This window comes from Salmo salar, chromosome ssa03 (genome assembly GCF_905237065.1).
Source record: "Salmo salar chromosome ssa03, Ssal_v3.1, whole genome shotgun sequence".
Classification (NCBI taxonomy): Eukaryota; Metazoa; Chordata; class Actinopteri; order Salmoniformes; family Salmonidae; genus Salmo; species Salmo salar.
The window spans coordinates 27632261-27650452 of record NC_059444.1 but is presented as its reverse complement, the minus strand read 5'-3'; the positions used below and the strand labels follow the sequence as shown (position 1 = coordinate 27650452).

At 42.2% G+C, this 18192-nt stretch overlaps 1 protein-coding gene across 3 annotated transcripts in view; it reads left to right on the top strand.

Moving 5' to 3' along the window:
• LOC106599281 (solute carrier family 12 member 7) overlaps window positions 1-18192 on the top strand; it is a 93053-nt gene that overhangs the window by 19508 nt on the left and 55353 nt on the right. The window contains exon 1 of one of the 3 annotated variants that reach the window (XM_045714692.1): window positions 17262-17534. The exons of the other annotated variants lie outside the window; for them this stretch is intronic. Within the exon in view, the coding sequence (XP_045570648.1) occupies window positions 17504-17534 (31 nt within the window). The 5' untranslated portion in view covers window positions 17262-17503. Of the gene's footprint in view, window positions 1-17261; window positions 17535-18192 lie in introns of those variants that run through there. 3 annotated transcript variants of the gene reach the window in all.

Sequence of the window (18192 nt, the reverse complement as noted above, 5' to 3'; positions counted from 1 at the left end):
AAAGCCTTTGCGTTGCTGTTTTTTTAAATTTGTCTCCTGCTTTTTACGGTAGGTGATCCCGATTCAGCTGCCCTGTGTGCCGAGTAGGTCTAAGTGTTCTGACTTTAAAACCATTTCATGTGTCTGAAAGTACAAATCCGCCTTCCCAGCAGTCCTGTAGAGCAAATCAAGTACACTATAGGTCTACCACTGGCCAATCGGATTGCTCAGATTTGTCTGTAGTAACGTAGCAGGCGTAAACAAATAAAAAATAAATAAAAGCTACAGCAAAGTTGATATTGTGAGATTTCAAAACTTGAGAGAGACTGTCAACGAATACAGTAAAGAGCTGCTGTTTTTATGAGTGAGTTCATGTTTAAGTTCTTACTCAGCACTGTCAATACTTTTTTTTTTTATTCAACACTTAGGCTATATAAGCCATAAAATGTGCGTTCTTCCTTCTTCCACTCACGCTACAACAAGCACTGCAGCATAATGAATGAGTAGGAAAGTATCGGTAGGCTTGCATTGTTGTTATTATTAGGGCTTGGGTCTTTTTTAATATCAAGAAAAATGTAACTTTCTCTGTTCATAGGAGTAACAACATGAATTTGTGCATGAGGCAGAAATAATGTGGTGAGACTCGAGTTTCACCATCAGCTGGAAGACGGTGCTCCTTTTTGGTCAGTGGAGGTAAGGGAGTGCGGAGGGATGCTCAGAGGCGGACCCTCAGCCTGCTGCTCTCTCCCTCCACTGAGACTGACCATCAGATGCATGCACCATCAGCCCAGTAAAATAAAAAGCAAATGTTTTAAATGTATGCTCACTCAGCTGTGACTCACAAGTAATACAACAACAGATCTATTACTGGTGTGGTCATATATCCTATCTCAATTCTTTTAATAAAAAATGTCAGAACAACAATGCATTGGCAGGGCAATTCAAGCAAAGTCAATATGCGGTGATAATGTATTGGTCCTATAGCCTACTACACAAACCTTATTGCTACAGTACTGTTTTTAATGTTGCATATGCTTACATTTTTTAAATGTATTTTTGGCTTGAATTTTGACTCAAGTTGATCTTGACTCAAAGGTTGGTGACCACTGCTCTACACTCTCCTCCTCCACTGAAGGTACTACACATACCAGAGCAGTGGTTATCAAACTTTTTGGTCCCCTAAAAGGCCCCTCCCCCCCCCCCCCAGTTTGAGAACCACTGCACTAGACTAGAGTTTATAAAGTCCTCCCTAGGCATCTCTTTGCTCCATGCACTTTGGGCGGAACCACTTACTAGGGAGAATGGGGGGGGGGGGTACTCTTGCCCGGTCCAGTCAGTGTGCCCCCTCCACAAAACACTGGCGACAGATCTTTTTATAAATAATGGATTCTCTGTTCATTTAATTCAGTGAGCCAGAGTCTGAGGCAGTGTGAGAAACGATAGTTGGCACTGTCATTCATAATTGTTTATGAATGAGGTAGAGTTAGGCTTACTTGCTGTTTTGACATTTAGGCTGCCCAGATTTGAGCAACAGTATCATGGTAGGCTACATGCTAATCATTTTGACTTAACTTTGCTTCATTTTTTTTCTGAAAACTACCTCCCCCATTGGCAGAAGCAATAAAAGGTCAGACTTCCCTCCCTTGGGACTAGGATGAGATTACCATCTGTTGTGCAGATCTGTTTTGCTGTGTCTGTGTTCCTAGAAGAGAGAAGACCCAGGGGCCCATGTGGTTACATTCAAGCTAACCTCAGTTTGTTTACAATGTGATTCTCCTATTAATTTAAGCAAGATCTGTTGTTTCCGTAGTCTGCAGATAATTTCTCCTTATTCTGTGGAGAGTGACTTCAACACAGTGACTCATGAGACTGTTGAAATCCTGTTCACAGAGTACCACAGGCCAACGCCCAACCCATCCGCAAGCTTGTAAAGAATGTGTAGGCCTGGCCTACTGTCTTTCTCAATAAGTATACCCTCAGGGCGTTCAACTTTGTCACTGCCTGTCACAATAAGAGCACCAAACAGAGCCCCAACACAAAGTCCTATGCCGTGCCATGCTGTATGCATATGCATGTGATGGCATTTAACGTTCAATGCTACTGTAATTCGCATAGCCTTTCATGACAATGGTGCTCTCATTTTGTTTTACCTTCTCCTTCTGGGTTGATGACATAGTCATTTTTTCTGAGTGATCCCAGGTTGGATATACAGCATCTTGTTTACAGTAATTGAACATAGTTGTTATGATATTGTAGTCTTCTGCATGGTGTTACATGATACCATCGTCAACTATGTCAGAGCAGGGAATGTCAGTGTGACCTGTGTGTTCTTTCTTACGTTATGTCAATGATTAGGTTATCATTTACTGTAGACATAGTCTGCGCTGCTGTATCTTGTAGCTGTATCTCATGTGCTTGGACCAGAGAGAAGAACCACAGAGAAAAATAGTCTATAGAGGGGATGTTTGTTGCCTGCCTGCTGTTTTGTTGCCTAGGCCCTAGTGTTACATTTCCCACCATCTCCTTCCCCTCCAGGTTCATATCCTGGATGATTTGTGGTGCACAGTATGTCAAATGATCATGACGCAAATGGAAAGTTTGGACCCCTTTTTACACAGAAGCTATCCTCCTTTCAGGAAAAGGATGTTTGTAATGCTTGAAAGCTCTCTACTTTTTTTTCTAATTGTTCTTTCATTCAGGAAAAACAGGCTCAGACTGTCAGTCATCCTTTTTTTTTTTTTTACTTTGCTCATGGGGCCCTAACATTTATTCCAATATAAAGGTCCATTGATTAATATGCGTGAGTGAAACGGAAATGACTTGCGTCATTGTAGGCTACTGTAAATGAATTGAAGATGATTAAATGACTGAGTGGCATGGGACAGCTCACAGCAGCATGTGCATTATTTATGCCTAATAACAGGCAGTGTTCATATTGTTATATTTTATTATTTCTTATTGTTGCATTGTCGAGAAGGAACCTGTCTGCTGATCCAGTGCCAGTTCGTGAATTCTCATCCGAGTAGAGAAGTGCAACTGAAGCGCAAAATGTGTCTGATGCTGAGCTGAAATTACAATGAGATGCAATTTAGATCTGCATTTATAAAACGCAGCAAGATTTTTCTTGTGTGTTTTATTTTTTTCCTGCGTGAAAAACAAAGAATGCTGTGTTAATGCGACCCCTAAGTTTAACTTGCTAGTTATTTAAGTATGTGGCTGAATTAATAAAGTAACGGTGCATTATATTGTGAAGCGCTTTCTGCCGTGTTTGAGAAGCATTTTGGATGATTTATCTGTACAGCTGCCACTGCAGACTGATCCCTGTTTTTTCTCCTCTCTGTTCGCTGCCTGTCTGCTCCTCCCTCATCTTCTCCCGAGCAAAGCAGGGAGGCCCAATGCCTTAGTGACACCAGACTTCACAGACACAGCATGTACACATGCTGCTCCAGAGCCAGTACTGTTCTTCCTTCAGACAAGCATGTGTCAACACTTTGTTCATTTGCCCAATGTATCTCATTCACTTTCGCTTGTAAATGTCCAAACTCAGTAAAAATGACATTTGGTAGCTCTTGACTATACATTGCCTTCAGAAAGTATTCAGACACATTGACTTTTTCCACATTTTGTTGTGTTACAACCTTATTCTAAAATGGATAAATTTTTTTTTAAAAATCCTCAGCATTCTACACACAATACCCAATAATGATAAAGTGAAAATAGGTTTTCAATTGATTGGACATGATTTGGAAAGGCACACACCTGTCTATATAAGGTCGCACAGTTGACAATGCATGTCAGCGCAAAAACCAAGCCATGAGGTCGAAGGAATTGTCTGTAGAGCTCGGAGACAGGGTTGTGTCGAGGCACAGATCTGGGGAAGGGTAACACAAAATGTCTGCAGCATTGAAGGTCCCCAAGAACACAGTGGCCTCCAACATTCTTAAATGGAAGAAGTTTGGAACCACCAAGACTCTTCCTAGAGCTGGCTGCCCAGCCAACCTGAGCAATCAGGGGAGGGCCTTGGTCAGGGAGGTGACCAAGAAACCGATGGTCACTGACAGAGCTCCAGCATTCCTCTGTGGAGATGGGAGAACCTTCAAGAAGGACAAACATCTCTGCAGCACTCCACCAATCAGGCCTTTATGCTAGAGTGGCCAGACGGAAACCACTCCTCAGTAAAAGGCACATGATAGCCCGCTTGGAGTTTGCCAAAAGGCACCCAAAGGACTCTGACCATGAGAAACAAGATTCTCTGGTCTGATGAAACCAAGATTGAACTCTTTGGCCTGAATGTCAAGCATCACATCTGGAGGAAACCTGGCACCATCCCAACGGTGAAGCATGGTGGTGGCAGCATCATGCTGTGGGGATGAACCTGATCGTACATCTCTGGAGAGACCTGAAAATATCTATGCAGCAACGCTCCCCATCTAACCTGACAGAGCTTGAGAGGATCTGCAGAGAAGAATGTGAGAAATTCCCCAAATACAGGCTTGCCAAGCGTGTAGTGTCATACCCAAGGAGACTCAAAGCTGTAATCGCTGCCAAAGGTGCTTCAACAAAGTACTTAGTAAAGGGTCTGCATACTTTTTTATGTTTAATGAATTAGCAAAAATGTCCTTTATCTGCTTTGTAAATATTTATGGGGTATTGTGTGTAGATTGTTCCCCTCCCCCCTCATCATTGTCATACATTTTTGAATAAGGCTGTAACCTTACAAAATGTGGAAAAAGTCAAGGGGTCTGAATACTTTCCGAAGGCACTGTATATGTATAACTTTGCGAGCTGGATTGCCTGTCTTGTCCTGCAATTCATTTTTTTTGTTTGCTTTCATTAGCATATTTAGCTAGCATACTCCATGGAAATTCTCTATTACTTGTGCTAATTTTGTTAGCATTATGGTAATAGATTCCCAATGTTGGTTTTTTTTGGCACCCCCTTGTGTACTAAGCTATTAATACTGTAAATCTAGGGATAAGAGAAGGACGATATGAAAATCTGGATACCGTCCCCACCCTATGTGGAACCCATGTTATGCGTGCAAAAAGTGATATTTTTTTAAACGGAGCCCATGCCCTGATTAAAAAAACAACAACCTTAGAATCTACTCTTTCTAATGGTGTAAAGAAATAGAAAATCTGATCAGGATGAACCTCTAGGATGATTTGAAAAAGTTGTTTTTATTATCCACATTTCATATTTTTTTACTACCCTCACTGCACTTTGTTAGATATCATGCACATTGATGGCTTCCTAGCAAACGTCCTCGACAACAATTTTTTTTAATTTTCATTGTAGCATCAAACAGTTATCTAAATAGGCTTTTGGGACTCCAAGATAAGAGGAATAGCGGATTGCGCACGGGCTCATCTAGAAAGAGAGGCTATGTGTAGCTGAAGAAGCTCATTCATCATAATAATGGTGCCGAAGGAGATGGCTGCTGTTTTATGATTCTGTAACCAATTGTGCTAATGTGTGTGTTTTTTTTTTTTGTTGCGTTATTTGTAACTTATTTCGTACATAATGTTTCTGCCACCATGTCTTATGACTGAAAAGAGCTTGTTGATATCATGGCAGCCATTACTTACCCCGTACTGGAGGAATTCTTCTTAAACAAGTCGTACGGGAAGGATTTACTTAGTATGTCCGACCTAGCCCTCGTCCCAGTCATTCGCAGGAGGAAAAGACAGAGATATCGTGGACGAAGGTCTGGGTGCCTTGTAAGGATCCGTCGCAGAGAGTGTAATCTACCTTTTCCATCGGTCCTATTAGTCAACATTCAATTAATCGATAGTAAAATAGACAAACTACGAGCACATATATCTAACCAACGGGACATTAACTGTAATATCTTATGTTTCACCGAGTCGTGGCTGAACGACGACATGATTAACATACAGCTGGCAGGTTTTATGCTTTTTCGGCAGGATAGAGCCCCTTGTCTAATGTATATTTGTAAACAACAGCTGCTGCAAAAAATCTAAGGAATTCTTGAGGTTTTGCTCGCCTGAGGTAGAGTATCTCATGATAAGCTGTAAACCAAACTATTTACCAAGAGAGTTTACATCTATATTTTTCATAGCTGTCTATATACCACCGCAGACCGATGCTGGCACTAAGACCGCACTCAATGAGCTGTATACGGCCATAAGAAAACAGGAAAACACTCATCCAGAGGCGGTGCTCCTAGTGGCCGGGGACTTTAATGCAGGGAAACTCAAATCCGTTCTACTTAATCTCTACCAGCATGTTACATGTGCAGAGGGGGGGAAAAAACTCTATACCACCTTTACTCCACACACAGAGACGCGTACAAAGCTCTCCCTCGCCCTCCATTTGGCAAATCTGACCATAATTCTGTCTTCCTGCTTCTAAGCAAAAATTAAAGCAGGAAGCACAAGTGACTCGGTCAATAAGAAAGTGGTCAGATGAAGCAGATGCTAAGCTACAGGACTGTTTTGCTAGCACAGACTGGAATATGTTCCGGGATTCTTCCATTGGCATTTAGGAGTACACCACATCAGTCACTGGCTTCATCAATAAGTGCATCGATGACAGTGACCGTACGTACATACCCCAACCAGAAGCCATGGATTACAGGCAACATCCACACTGAGCTAAAGGCTAGAGCTGCCGCTTTCAAGGAGCGTGACTCTAACCCAGAAGCTTATAAGAAATCCCACTATACCCTCCGACGAACCATCAAACAGGCAAAGCGTCAATACAGGACTAAGATTGAATCCTACTACACCGGATCCGATGCTCGTCGGATGTGGCTGGGCTTGCAAACCATTACAGACTACAAAGGGACACACAGCCGAGAGCTGCCCAGTGACACGAGCCTACCAGACGAGCTAGACTACTTCTATGCTCGCTTCGAGGCAAGTAACACTGAAACATGCATGAGAGCACCAACTGTTCCGGACGACTGTGTGATCACACTCTCCGTAGCCGATGTGAATGTTGACCTGTTTAATTGTCTTACAATGCTGCAGGGCCAGACAGATTACCAGGATGTGGTAGTCCACTTAAAACACAAGTTGACTATGGATTGTCTATACATAGGAGGACTTGGATTTGTAGATGTTACACACCCTAAAGAACACAGACAGATAAATAATAAATTGTAAAGTCATATTAATTTTAAGCACTAATGGTTTAGTTCATTAATTGGTTATTAATGGGCCTAGAGGACAATAGCTGAGCATTCTCAACTCCACAATACAATGGAGTTGAGTGCCGAAGAGTTTTGGCGGAGTGTAGACTACCTCCCACTACATTGAGTTGGTATCAGTCGATACTTGTAAAAATGTCCATTCTTTAATGCGTACTTTGTACTTACTGTATGGTTGTCCTGTGCAAAGACGTTATTTTTTTTATGCGACCTCCACCAAGGGAGCCATTATTTAACACAGAAGGAGCACAGAATGCAATATTTTTATCAAAAACAACAGATTGTAACACTCAAAGAAAATAAATCCTTTACACAGGACAAACATTGGTACAAGGTACGCATTAAAGAATTGATTGATACCAACTCGATGTAGTCTGAGGTAGACTCCCCCAAATCTTATTGCCACTCAACTCCATTGAGATGTGATGTACATATCATGGAGTTGAGAATTATCAGCTAAGAGGAGAAATTACACCTTTTGAGAACTAGAAGCCCAAGTGATGGTGCTGGCTGGCTGCAGTCCATATCGTCACAAGTGCTCACTCTCCCTGACTTTTTCAGCCACTATTTATTCATGGATAGTTTAGTGCAAGTTCTGTTGGTTAATGGAAGAAGTTTGTCTAACTGTCTGATCAAGCTGGCTCTAAAGATTGTTCAATAAGCTTTCATTCTGAATGCTTGAATTAGAGCTCTTGTGAAACAGGGACATCTTGTGGCAAGGCTCTACATAGCATGGAATAGTGTGGGATAAAGCTTTATATTGAAACATAAGTAGTACCCAATCTAATAGTGTGCTGTGTAATGTGAAATATGACATCAGATGTGCTGGTCATCACCAAGGCAGACCTTTCAATGTCACCATCAGAGGCCATTCAGGTCCATGTTATTTTGATGCCAGACAACAACTCAGCAGTTTGACTTCGCTGTTTGGTTTGGTGTGGATGGCACGTTTTACTTTCCAGAGGAATGGGATAGGGACGGAATATTCCTTCATGTCATCTCTCTTAGCTACTCCATAATTATTTCCCCTTGAGCTGTTAAATGTAGAAAGTGCACAAGACTCTAGGATTATACACTGCTCAAAAAAAATAAAGGGAACACTTAAACAACACAATGTAACTCCAAGTCAATCACACTCCTGTGAAATCAAACTGTCCACTTAGGAAGCAACACTGATTGACAATACATTTCACATGCTGTTGTGCAAATGGAATAGACAACAGGTGGAAATTATAGGCAATTAGCAAGACACCCCCAATAAAGGAGTGGTTCTGCAGGTGGTGACCACAGACCACTTCTCAGTTCCTATGCTTCCTGGCTGATGTTTTGGGAACTTTTGAGTGCTGGCGGTGCTTTCTAGTGGTAGCGTGAGACGGAGTCTACAACCCACACAAGTGGCTCAGGTAGTGCAGCTCATCCAGTATGGCACATCAATGCGAGCTATGGCAAGAAGGTTTGCTGTGTCTGTCAGCGTAGTGTCCAGAGCATGGAGGCGCTACCAGGAGACAGGCCAGTACATCAGGAGACGTGGATGAGGCTGTAGGAGGGCAACAACCCAGCAGCAGGACCGCTACTTCCGCCTTTGTGCAAGGAGGAGCAGGAGGAGCACTGCCAGAGCTCTGCAAAATGACCTCCAGCAGGCCACAAATGTGCATGTGTCTGCTGAAACGGTCAGAAACAAACTCTATGAGGGTGGTATGAGGGCCCGACGTCCACAGGTGGGTGTTGTGCTTACAGCCCAACACCGTGCAGGACGTTTGGCATTTGCCAGAGAACACCAAGATTGGCAAATTCGCCACTGGCGCCCTGTGCTCTTCACAGATGAAAGCAGGTTCACACTGAGCACATGACAGCGTGACAGAGTCTGGAGACGCCGTGGAGAACGTTCTGCTGCCTGCAACATCCTCCAGCATGACCGGTTTGGCGACGGGTCAGTCATGGTGTGGGGTGGCATTTCTTTGGGGGGCTGCACAGCCCTCCATGTTTTTTTTTTTTTGAAAAATGTGCTCGCCAGAGGTAGCCTGACTGCCATTAGGTACCGAGATGAGATCCTCAGACCCCTTGTGAGACCATATGCTGGTGAAGTTGGCCCTGGGTTCCTCCTAATGCAAGACAATGCTAGACCTCATGTGGCTGGAGTGTCAGCAGTTCCTGCAAGAGGAAGGCATTGATGCTATGGACTGGCCCGCCCGTTCCCCAGACCTGAATCCAATTGAGCACATCTGGGACATCATGTCTCGCTCCATCCACCAACGCCACGTTGCACCACAGACTGTTCAGGAGTTGGCGGATGCTTTAGTCCAGGTCTGGGAGGAGATCCCTCAGGAGACCATCCGCCACCTCATCAGGAGCATGCCCTGGCGTTGTAGGGAGGTCATACAGGCACGTGGAGGCCACACACACTACTGAGCCTCATTTTGACTTGTTTTAAGGACATTACATCAAAGTTGGATCAGCCTGTAGTGTGGTTTTCCACTTTAATTTTGAGTGTGTCTCCAAATCCAGACCTCCATGGGTTGATAAATTGGATTTCCATTGATTATTTTTGTGTGATTTTGTTGTCAGCACATTCAACTATGTAAAGAAAAAAGTATTTAATAAGATTATTTAATTCATTCAGATCTAGGATGTGTTATTTTTAGTGTTCCCTTTATTTTTTTGAGCAGTATGTTAGGATCCCCATTACCCGACAACAGTGGTGACAGCTAGCTTTCCTGGGATTCGACACATAACAAAAAATACATTAGACAGACTTTGCAATTTACAAACATAAATTAAAAAACATTAACATGTGGTGCTTGTGTGTGTTTGCGTATATCAGTTACACATATAGTACCAGTCAAAAGTTTGGACACCTCCTCATTCCTGGGTTTTTCTTTATTTTTAGTGAAGGCATCAAAACTATGAAATAACACATATGGACTCATGTAGGAACCAAAAAAGTGTTAAACAAATCAAAATATATTTATATTTGAGATTCTTCAAAGTAGGCACCCTTTGCTTTGATGACAGCTTTGCACACTCTTGGCATTCTGTCAACCAGCTTCGTGAGGTAGTCACCTGGAATGCATTTCAATTATCAGGTGCACCTTGTTAATAGTTAATTTGTGGAATTTCCTTTGAGCCAGTCAGTTGTGTTGTGACAAGATAGTGGTGGTATACAGAAGATAGCCCTATTTGGTAAAAGACCAAGTCCATATTATGGCAAGAACAGCTCAAATAAGAGAAGTGAAATTACATTCCATTACTTTAAGACATAAAGGTCAGTTATTGCAGAACTCTTCAAGAACTTTGAACATTTATTCAAGTGCAGTCGCAAAAACCATCAAAGCGCTATGAATAAACTGGCTCTCATGAGGACCGTCACAGGAAAGGAAGACCCAGAGTTACCTCTGCTGCAGAGGATAAGTTCGTTAGAGTTACCAGCCTCAGAAATTGCAGCCCAAATAAATGCTTCACAGAGTTCAAGTAACAGACACATCTCAACATCAACTGTTCAGTGGAGACTGCATGAATCAGGCCTTCATGGTCGATTTGCTGCAAAGAAACCACTACTAAAGGACACCAATAATAAGAAGAGACTTGCTTGGGCAGAGAAACACAAGAAATGGACATTAGACTGGTGGAAATCTTTACTTTGGTCTGTCAAGTCCAAATTTGAGATTTTTGGTTGTAACCGCCGTGTCTTTGTGAGAGGCAGAGTAGGTGAACGGATGATCTCTGCATGTGTGGTTCCCACGTGAAGCATGGAGGAAGAGGTGTGATGTGTGGGGGTGCTTTGCTGGTGACTCTGTATGTGATTTATTTAGAATTCAATGCACACACAGCCATCATGGCTACCACAGCATTCTGCAGCGATACACCATCCCATCTGGTTTGCACTTAGTCTCACTATCACTTGTTTTTCAACAGGACAATGACCCAAAACACACCTCCAGGCTTTGTAAGGGCTATTTGAACAAGAAGGAGAGGGATGGAGTGCTGCATCAGATGACCTGGCCTCCATAATCACCCGACCTCAACCCAATTGAGATGGTTTGGGATGAGTTGCACCGCAGAGTGAAGGAAAAGCAGCCAACAAGTGTTCAGCATAAGCGGTAACTCCTTCAAGAATGTTGGAAAAGCATTCCAGGTGAAGCTGGTTGAGAGTGCTAATAGTGTGCAGAGCTGTCATCAAGGCAAAAGGTTGCTACTTTGAAGAATCTAATATTATATTTTGATTTGTTTAACAATTTTTGTTGGGTACTACATGATTCCATATGTGTTATTTCATGGTTTTGATTTCTTCACTATTACAATGTAGAAAATATTAAAAATAAAGAAAAAACGTTGACTGAGTAGGTGTGTCCAAACTTTTGACTGGCACTAAAGTGTTGGTCCTATTTTTCATGAGCTGAAATGAAAGATCCTAGAAATTTTCCATATGCCCAAAAGGTTATTGCTCTCAAATTTTGTGCACAAATTTGATTACATCTGTTAGGTATGCATAACTGGCTGTAAGGGAGTCAGGCTCAGGAGAGCAGAATTTGGGTAGAAAACGGAGCCTTTTATTTCGGCGAACAATACACGGCACGAAGAACACTAAACACAATACGGGTTGACATAACCCAGCGCAAACCAGTCTAACGTGCACATACACGAAACAACAAACAATTCCACACACAGACATGGGGGGAACAGAGGGTTAAATACACGTCAAATAATTAGGGAATGTAAACCAGGTGTGTGGGAAAACAAGACAAAAGAAATGGAAAAATGAAAAGTGGATCGGCGATGGCTTGAAGACCGGTGACGCCGAACGCCGCCCGAACAAGGAGAGGAACCGACTTCGGCGGAAGTTGTGACAACATCCCTGTTTGTAAGCATTTCTCCTTTGCCAAGATAATCCATCCACTTGACAGGTGTGACGTATCAGGAAGCTGATTTAACACCATGATCATTACACAGGTGCATCTTGTGCTGGGGACAACAAAAGGCAACTCTAAAATGTACATTTTTGTAACACAACACAATGCCACAGATGTCTCAAGTTTTTTGGCAAGCAATTAGCATGCCGACTGCAGGAATGTCCACGAGAGCTGTTGCAAGAATGTTCATTTCTCTACCATGTTGTTTTAGAGAAATTGGCAGTACATCCAACCGGCCTCACAACCGCAGACCATGTATATGGCGTCGTGTGGGCGAGCGGCGTTGGCGTGGCGTTGGTAGTATGAGCAGACATAAGCTACAGACAGCGAACACAATTGCATTTTATCGATGGCTATTTGAATGTACAGAGATGACGAGATCTTGAGTCCCATTGTCGTGCCGTTCAGCCGCCACCATCTCTTCATGTTTCAGCATGATAATGCACCTTAATTGGGGAGAATGGGCTTGTGGTAATAACTGGAGTGGAATGGTATCAATTTCATCAAACACATGGTTTTCAAGTGTTTGGTGCCATTCCATTTGCTCTGTTCCGGCCATTATTATGAGCCATTCTCCCCTCAGCAGCCTCCACTTTACTTGGCTCATCGCGCTCTGTTGACTCCTTGTGGTGGCTCGGGCGCCTGCAGGCTGACGTTGGTCGTCAGTTGAACGGTGTTTCCTCCGACACATTGGTGCAGCTGGCTTCCGGGTTAAGCGGGCGGGTGTTAAGAAGTGCGGTTTGGCGGGTCATGTTTCGGAGGACGCATGACTCAACCTTCGCCTCTCCCGAGCCCGTTGGGGAGTTGCAGCGATGATACAAGATCGTAATTGAAATTGGGAGAACAAAGGGCCAAAATCAATACAAAAGTTACAAATAGGACTGGGACAACGTTCCACAGGCCACAACCAACTCTATGCGAAGGAGATGTGTCGCGCTGCAGGAGGAAAATGGTGGTCACTAGAGGTCGACCGATTAATCGGAATGGCCGATTTTAATTAGGGCCGATTTCAAGTTTTAGACCTTTATTTAACTAGGCAAGTCAGTTAAGAACACATTCTTATTTTCAATGACGGCCTAGGAACGGTGGGTTAACTACCTTGTTCAGGGGCAGAACGACAGATTTTTACCTTGTCAGCTCGGGGATTCAATCTTGCAACCTTACCGTTAACTAGTCCAACGCTCTAACCACCTGCTTTACATTGCACTCCACGAGGAGCCTGCCTGTTACGCGAATGCAGTAAAAAGCCAAGGTAAGTTGCTAGCTAGCATTAAACTTATCTTATAAAAAACCAATCAATCAATCATAATCACTAGTTAACTACACATGGTTGATGATATTACAATTTTATCTAGCCTGTCCTGCGTTGCATATAATCGCTTAGGTACACGTTGCTCCAACCATAAACATCAATGCCTTTCTTAAAGTCAATACACAAGTGTATATATTTTTAAACCTGCATATTTAGTTAATATTGTCTGCAAACATGAATTTCTTTTAACTAGGGAAAATGTGTCACTTCTCTTGCAAACAGAGTCAGGGTATATGCAGCAGTTTGGGCCGCCTGGCTCGTTGCGAACTGTGAAGACTATTTCTTCCTAACAAAGACAGCCGACTTCGACAAACGGGATGATTTAACAAAAGCGCATTTGCGAAAAAAGCACAATCGTTGCACGATTGTACCTAACCATAAACATCAATGCCTTTCTTAAAATCAATACACTGAAGTATATATTTTTAAACCTGCATATTTAGCTAAAAGAAATCCAGGTAAGCAGGCAATATTAACCAGGTGAAATTGTGTCATTTTGCGTTCATTGCACGCAGAGTCAGGGTATATACAACAGTTTGGGCCGCCTGGCTTGTTGCGAACTAATTTGCCAGAGTTTTACGTAATTATGACATAACATTGAAGGTTGTGCAATGTAACAGGAATATTTAGACTTAGGGATGCCACCCGTTAGATAAAATACGGAACAGTTCCGTATTTCACTGACAAGAAAAACGTTTTGTTTTCGAGATGATAGTTTACGGATTCGACCATATTAATGACCTAAGGCTCGTATTTCTGTGTGTTATTATGTTAGAATTAAGTCTATGATTTGATAGAGCAGTCTGACTGAGCGACGGTAGGCAGCAGCAGGCTCGTAAGCGTTCATTCAAACAGCACTTTCGTGTGTTTGCCAGCAGCCCTTCGCAATGCATTGCGCTGTTTATGACTTCAAGCTTGTCAACTCCCAAGATTAGGCTGGTGTAACCGATGTGAAATGGCTAGCTAGTTAGCGGGTGTGCGCTGTTACACTATACTGTTACACTGGCAATACTAAAGTGCCTATAAGAACATCCAGTAGTCAAAGGTATATGAAATACAAATCGTATAGAGAGAAATAGTCCTATAATTCCTGTAATAACTACAACCTAAAACTTCTTACCTGGGAATATTGAAGACTCATGTTAAAAGGAACCACCAGCTTTCATATGTTCTCATGTTCTGAGCAAGGAACTTAATCGTTAGCTTTTTTACATGGCACATATTGCACTTTTACTTTCTTCTCCAACACTTTGTATTTGCATTATTTAAACCAAATTGGACATGTTTCATTATTTATTTGAGGCTAAATAGATTTTATTGATGTATTATATTAAGTTAAAATAAGTGTTCATTCAGTATTGTTGTAATTGTCATTATTTCAAATAAAAAGCGGCAAAAAAATCGGGCGATTAGCTGTGGTTTGGGTTTATGTGACATTATATGCTAGCCTTTTTTGGGCCTCCAATAATCGGTATCGGCGTTGAAAATTCATAATCGGTCGACCTCTAGTGGTCACAGCAGAAACTGACTGGTTTTCTGATCCACACCGCTATCTGTGACCAACAGATGCATATCTGTATTCCCAGTCATGTGAAATCCATAGATTAGGGCCTGATGCATTTATTTCAATTGACTGATTTCGTTATATTAACCTCTCTAGGGTCGGCGGGACGAAATCGTCCCACCTACTCAACAGCCAGTTGAATCCCGTGGCGCGTTATTCAAATACCTTAGAAATGCTATTACTTCAATTTCTCAAACATATGACTATTTTACACCATTTTAAAGACAAGACTCTCGTTAATCTAACCACACTGTCCGATTTCAAAAAGGCTTTACAACGAAAGCAAAACATTAGATTATGTCAGCAGAGTACCCAGCCAGAAATAATCAGACACCCATTTTTCAAGCTAGCATATAATGTCACATAAACCCAAACCACAGCTAAATGCAGCACTAACCTTTGATCTTCATCAGATGACAACCCTAGGACATTATGTTATACAATACATGCATGTTTTGTTCAATCAAGTTAATATTTATATCAAAAACCAGATTTTTACATTAGCATGTGACGTTCAGAACTAGCATACCCCCCGCAAACTTCCGGTGAATTTACTAAATTACTCACGATAAACGTTCACAAAAAACATAACAATTATTTTAAGAATTATAGATACAGAACTCCTCTATGCACTCGCTATGTCCGATTTTAAAATAGCTTTTCGGTGAAAGCACATTTTGCAATATTCTCAGTAGATAGCCCGGCATCACAGGGCTAGCTATTTAGACACCCACCAAGTTTAGCCCTCACCAAAGTCAGATTTACTATAAGAAAAATGTTATTACCTTTGCTGTTCTTCGTCAGAATGCACTCCCAGGACTTCTACTTCAATAACAAATGTAGGTTTGGTTCAAAATAATCCATAGTTATGTTCAAATATCCTCTGTTTTGTTCGTGCGTTCAAGACACTATCCGAATGGTAAAGAAGGTTGATGCGCACGACGCATTTCGTGACAAAAAAATTCTAAATATTCCATTACCGTATTTCGAAGCATGTCAATAAAAACATGGGGTCGACTCGTGCACGCGCATCCGTCCCATTGTCCTCTGATAGAGCACTTACCAAAAGCGCTAATGTTTTTCAGCCAGTGGCTGGAATTACATCATTCAGCTTTTTCCCGCCTTCTGAGAGCCTATGGGAGCCGTAGGAAGTGTCACGTTACAGCAAAGATCCTCAGTTTTCATTAAAGAGAGCCAAGAAGAATAAGAACTTGTCAGACAGGTCACTTCCTGTAAGGATCTTCTCAGGTTTTTGCCTGCCATATGAGTTCTGTTATACTCACAGACACCATTCAAACAGTTTTAGAAACTTTAGGATGTTTTCTATACAAACGCCAATAATTATATGCATATTCTAGTTTCTGGACAGTAGTAATAAGCAGATTAAATCGGGTACGTTTTTTTATCCGGCCGTGCAAATACTGCCCCCTACCCCCAACAGGTTAACTGTAACTCAGTTCAGTATACATGTCAGTACATACACATAACAAGTAGGTCACACGGGGGAGTTATGCCGTGAGGTTTAGATTTATTTGTTTTTTGAAACCATGTTTGCTTTTCACTTGCGCTATATGAGATGTAAGGGAGTTCCATGCAGTCATGTCCCTGTAGAATACTGTACGTTTCCTTGAATTTGTTCTGGACATGTTTGAGAATTTTTGCAAGCTGCATACTGTGTACACAAGTTTTATGGTAAGCTAATAGCTGCGTGTGTTGTGTGTGTGTGTATGTGTGTGTAGGGGAATGCACTGTAAGATCATTAATCTGTGTTTCAGGGTGCAGACAGGCGCAGTAGCTCACCTTCAATAACTTAATGATGCTCAATGCAGAAATCGCTCCGCCATTTCCTGGCTGCTAAAATTCTAATAGTTCGCCTAATTTCAGTTTGTGACAAAACACGCAACTGTAGTGTATAGAATCATTGTACCATCTAAATCGCTGTGAAATACATTTTCCGTAACCAAATATATTGTATTTTCAGCTGTTTGAAGCTGGTGTACAAACCTGAAAGTTAGACGCAAAAACAAATCTTAAGAACGGGAAGTATAGCAATAGCGCATATTGAACAGATCTACCGCTTCTTAGACTTGCTTTCAGTGAGAATGACAGATCCATAACACCCCTTTCTATGTGAATTTGGTCGGGTCGCCCCAAAAGTTACATATTGCAGCTTTAAAGCTGCATCCTCTACCCCTCCCTCCAGTGAGTGGATGAGGGGTCAGGAGCTCAAGGGCTGATGCTGCTCCACTGCCTCCGACAGAGTGCCCAGACTGGACAGGACGGTAACAGGACAGAGTTGGGATGTCCACAACTTACAGGGCTGGAGCAGCTGATTCCCAGAGCACTGCAGACATAGATACCTGCCTGTCTACTACCTGAACCAAAGCTGCCAAGCTCCCTATTGCAGAACAGATAGGCAAATATTCATATAGTGCTGTGTTACACCAATTTGAAGTCAACTCCATGAAAGTGGGACTAGGCAGAGCAGACTGAGGTCTGTAACTCTGAGGTTTGCAGTAGCATACTGGAAGAGAGTTGTGGGACTCCAGCATTACCTCCCCACTAGCATGGAGCATGGGGAGGGTTCAAGACAATCAGGTGAGCTCTTCTGTGTGATGAACCGTTAGGAAATAATCAGGCTAGACATATTTGCACATTCGTCTGGTCTGTAGTAAGACGTTTGTTCATTACCACAGATGTTTCTCTTGTTGTGGAAGTGATGGTTAAGCCATCATGATGTACTTACTGTATGTACAGGTATGTGTTGTCTGTCCTTGTGTATTGTAGTCGTTAATCTGTGGTGCTGGGATGACCCAGGGTTAAATATAGGGATTTCATATCTCTGTCTGTGCATCTTACCTTTAGGCTCAGGTGTGTTAGGCAGCTTCCACTGTGGAGGCTTAACAAGTTATAAGTAGATCTCATTGTCATTTATTATCATAGAGGGTGCAATGCTTCACTTACTCTAGTTCCTTGTTAGCAAACTACCTGATGTCGTTGTGGGGAGGGATTTTTCGGCATTTGGTAAACTTTCATGGGACTTTAAATATTGAAAATGTATGTTAAATCAGCCACGTTTTTGTATTTATTTTGTGTACATAGGAGTTAAGATATTCCTAGTTTCTGAGATTCTTACCTTGAAGTTATTCACTTAAGCCATCGGCAATTTGCCAAGTACTACTACTGCAGGTTCAGTGCTGTTCATATCTGTCAATGGAACTAATGTCAATCACGAGGATTATCTCCCAGATTGAAT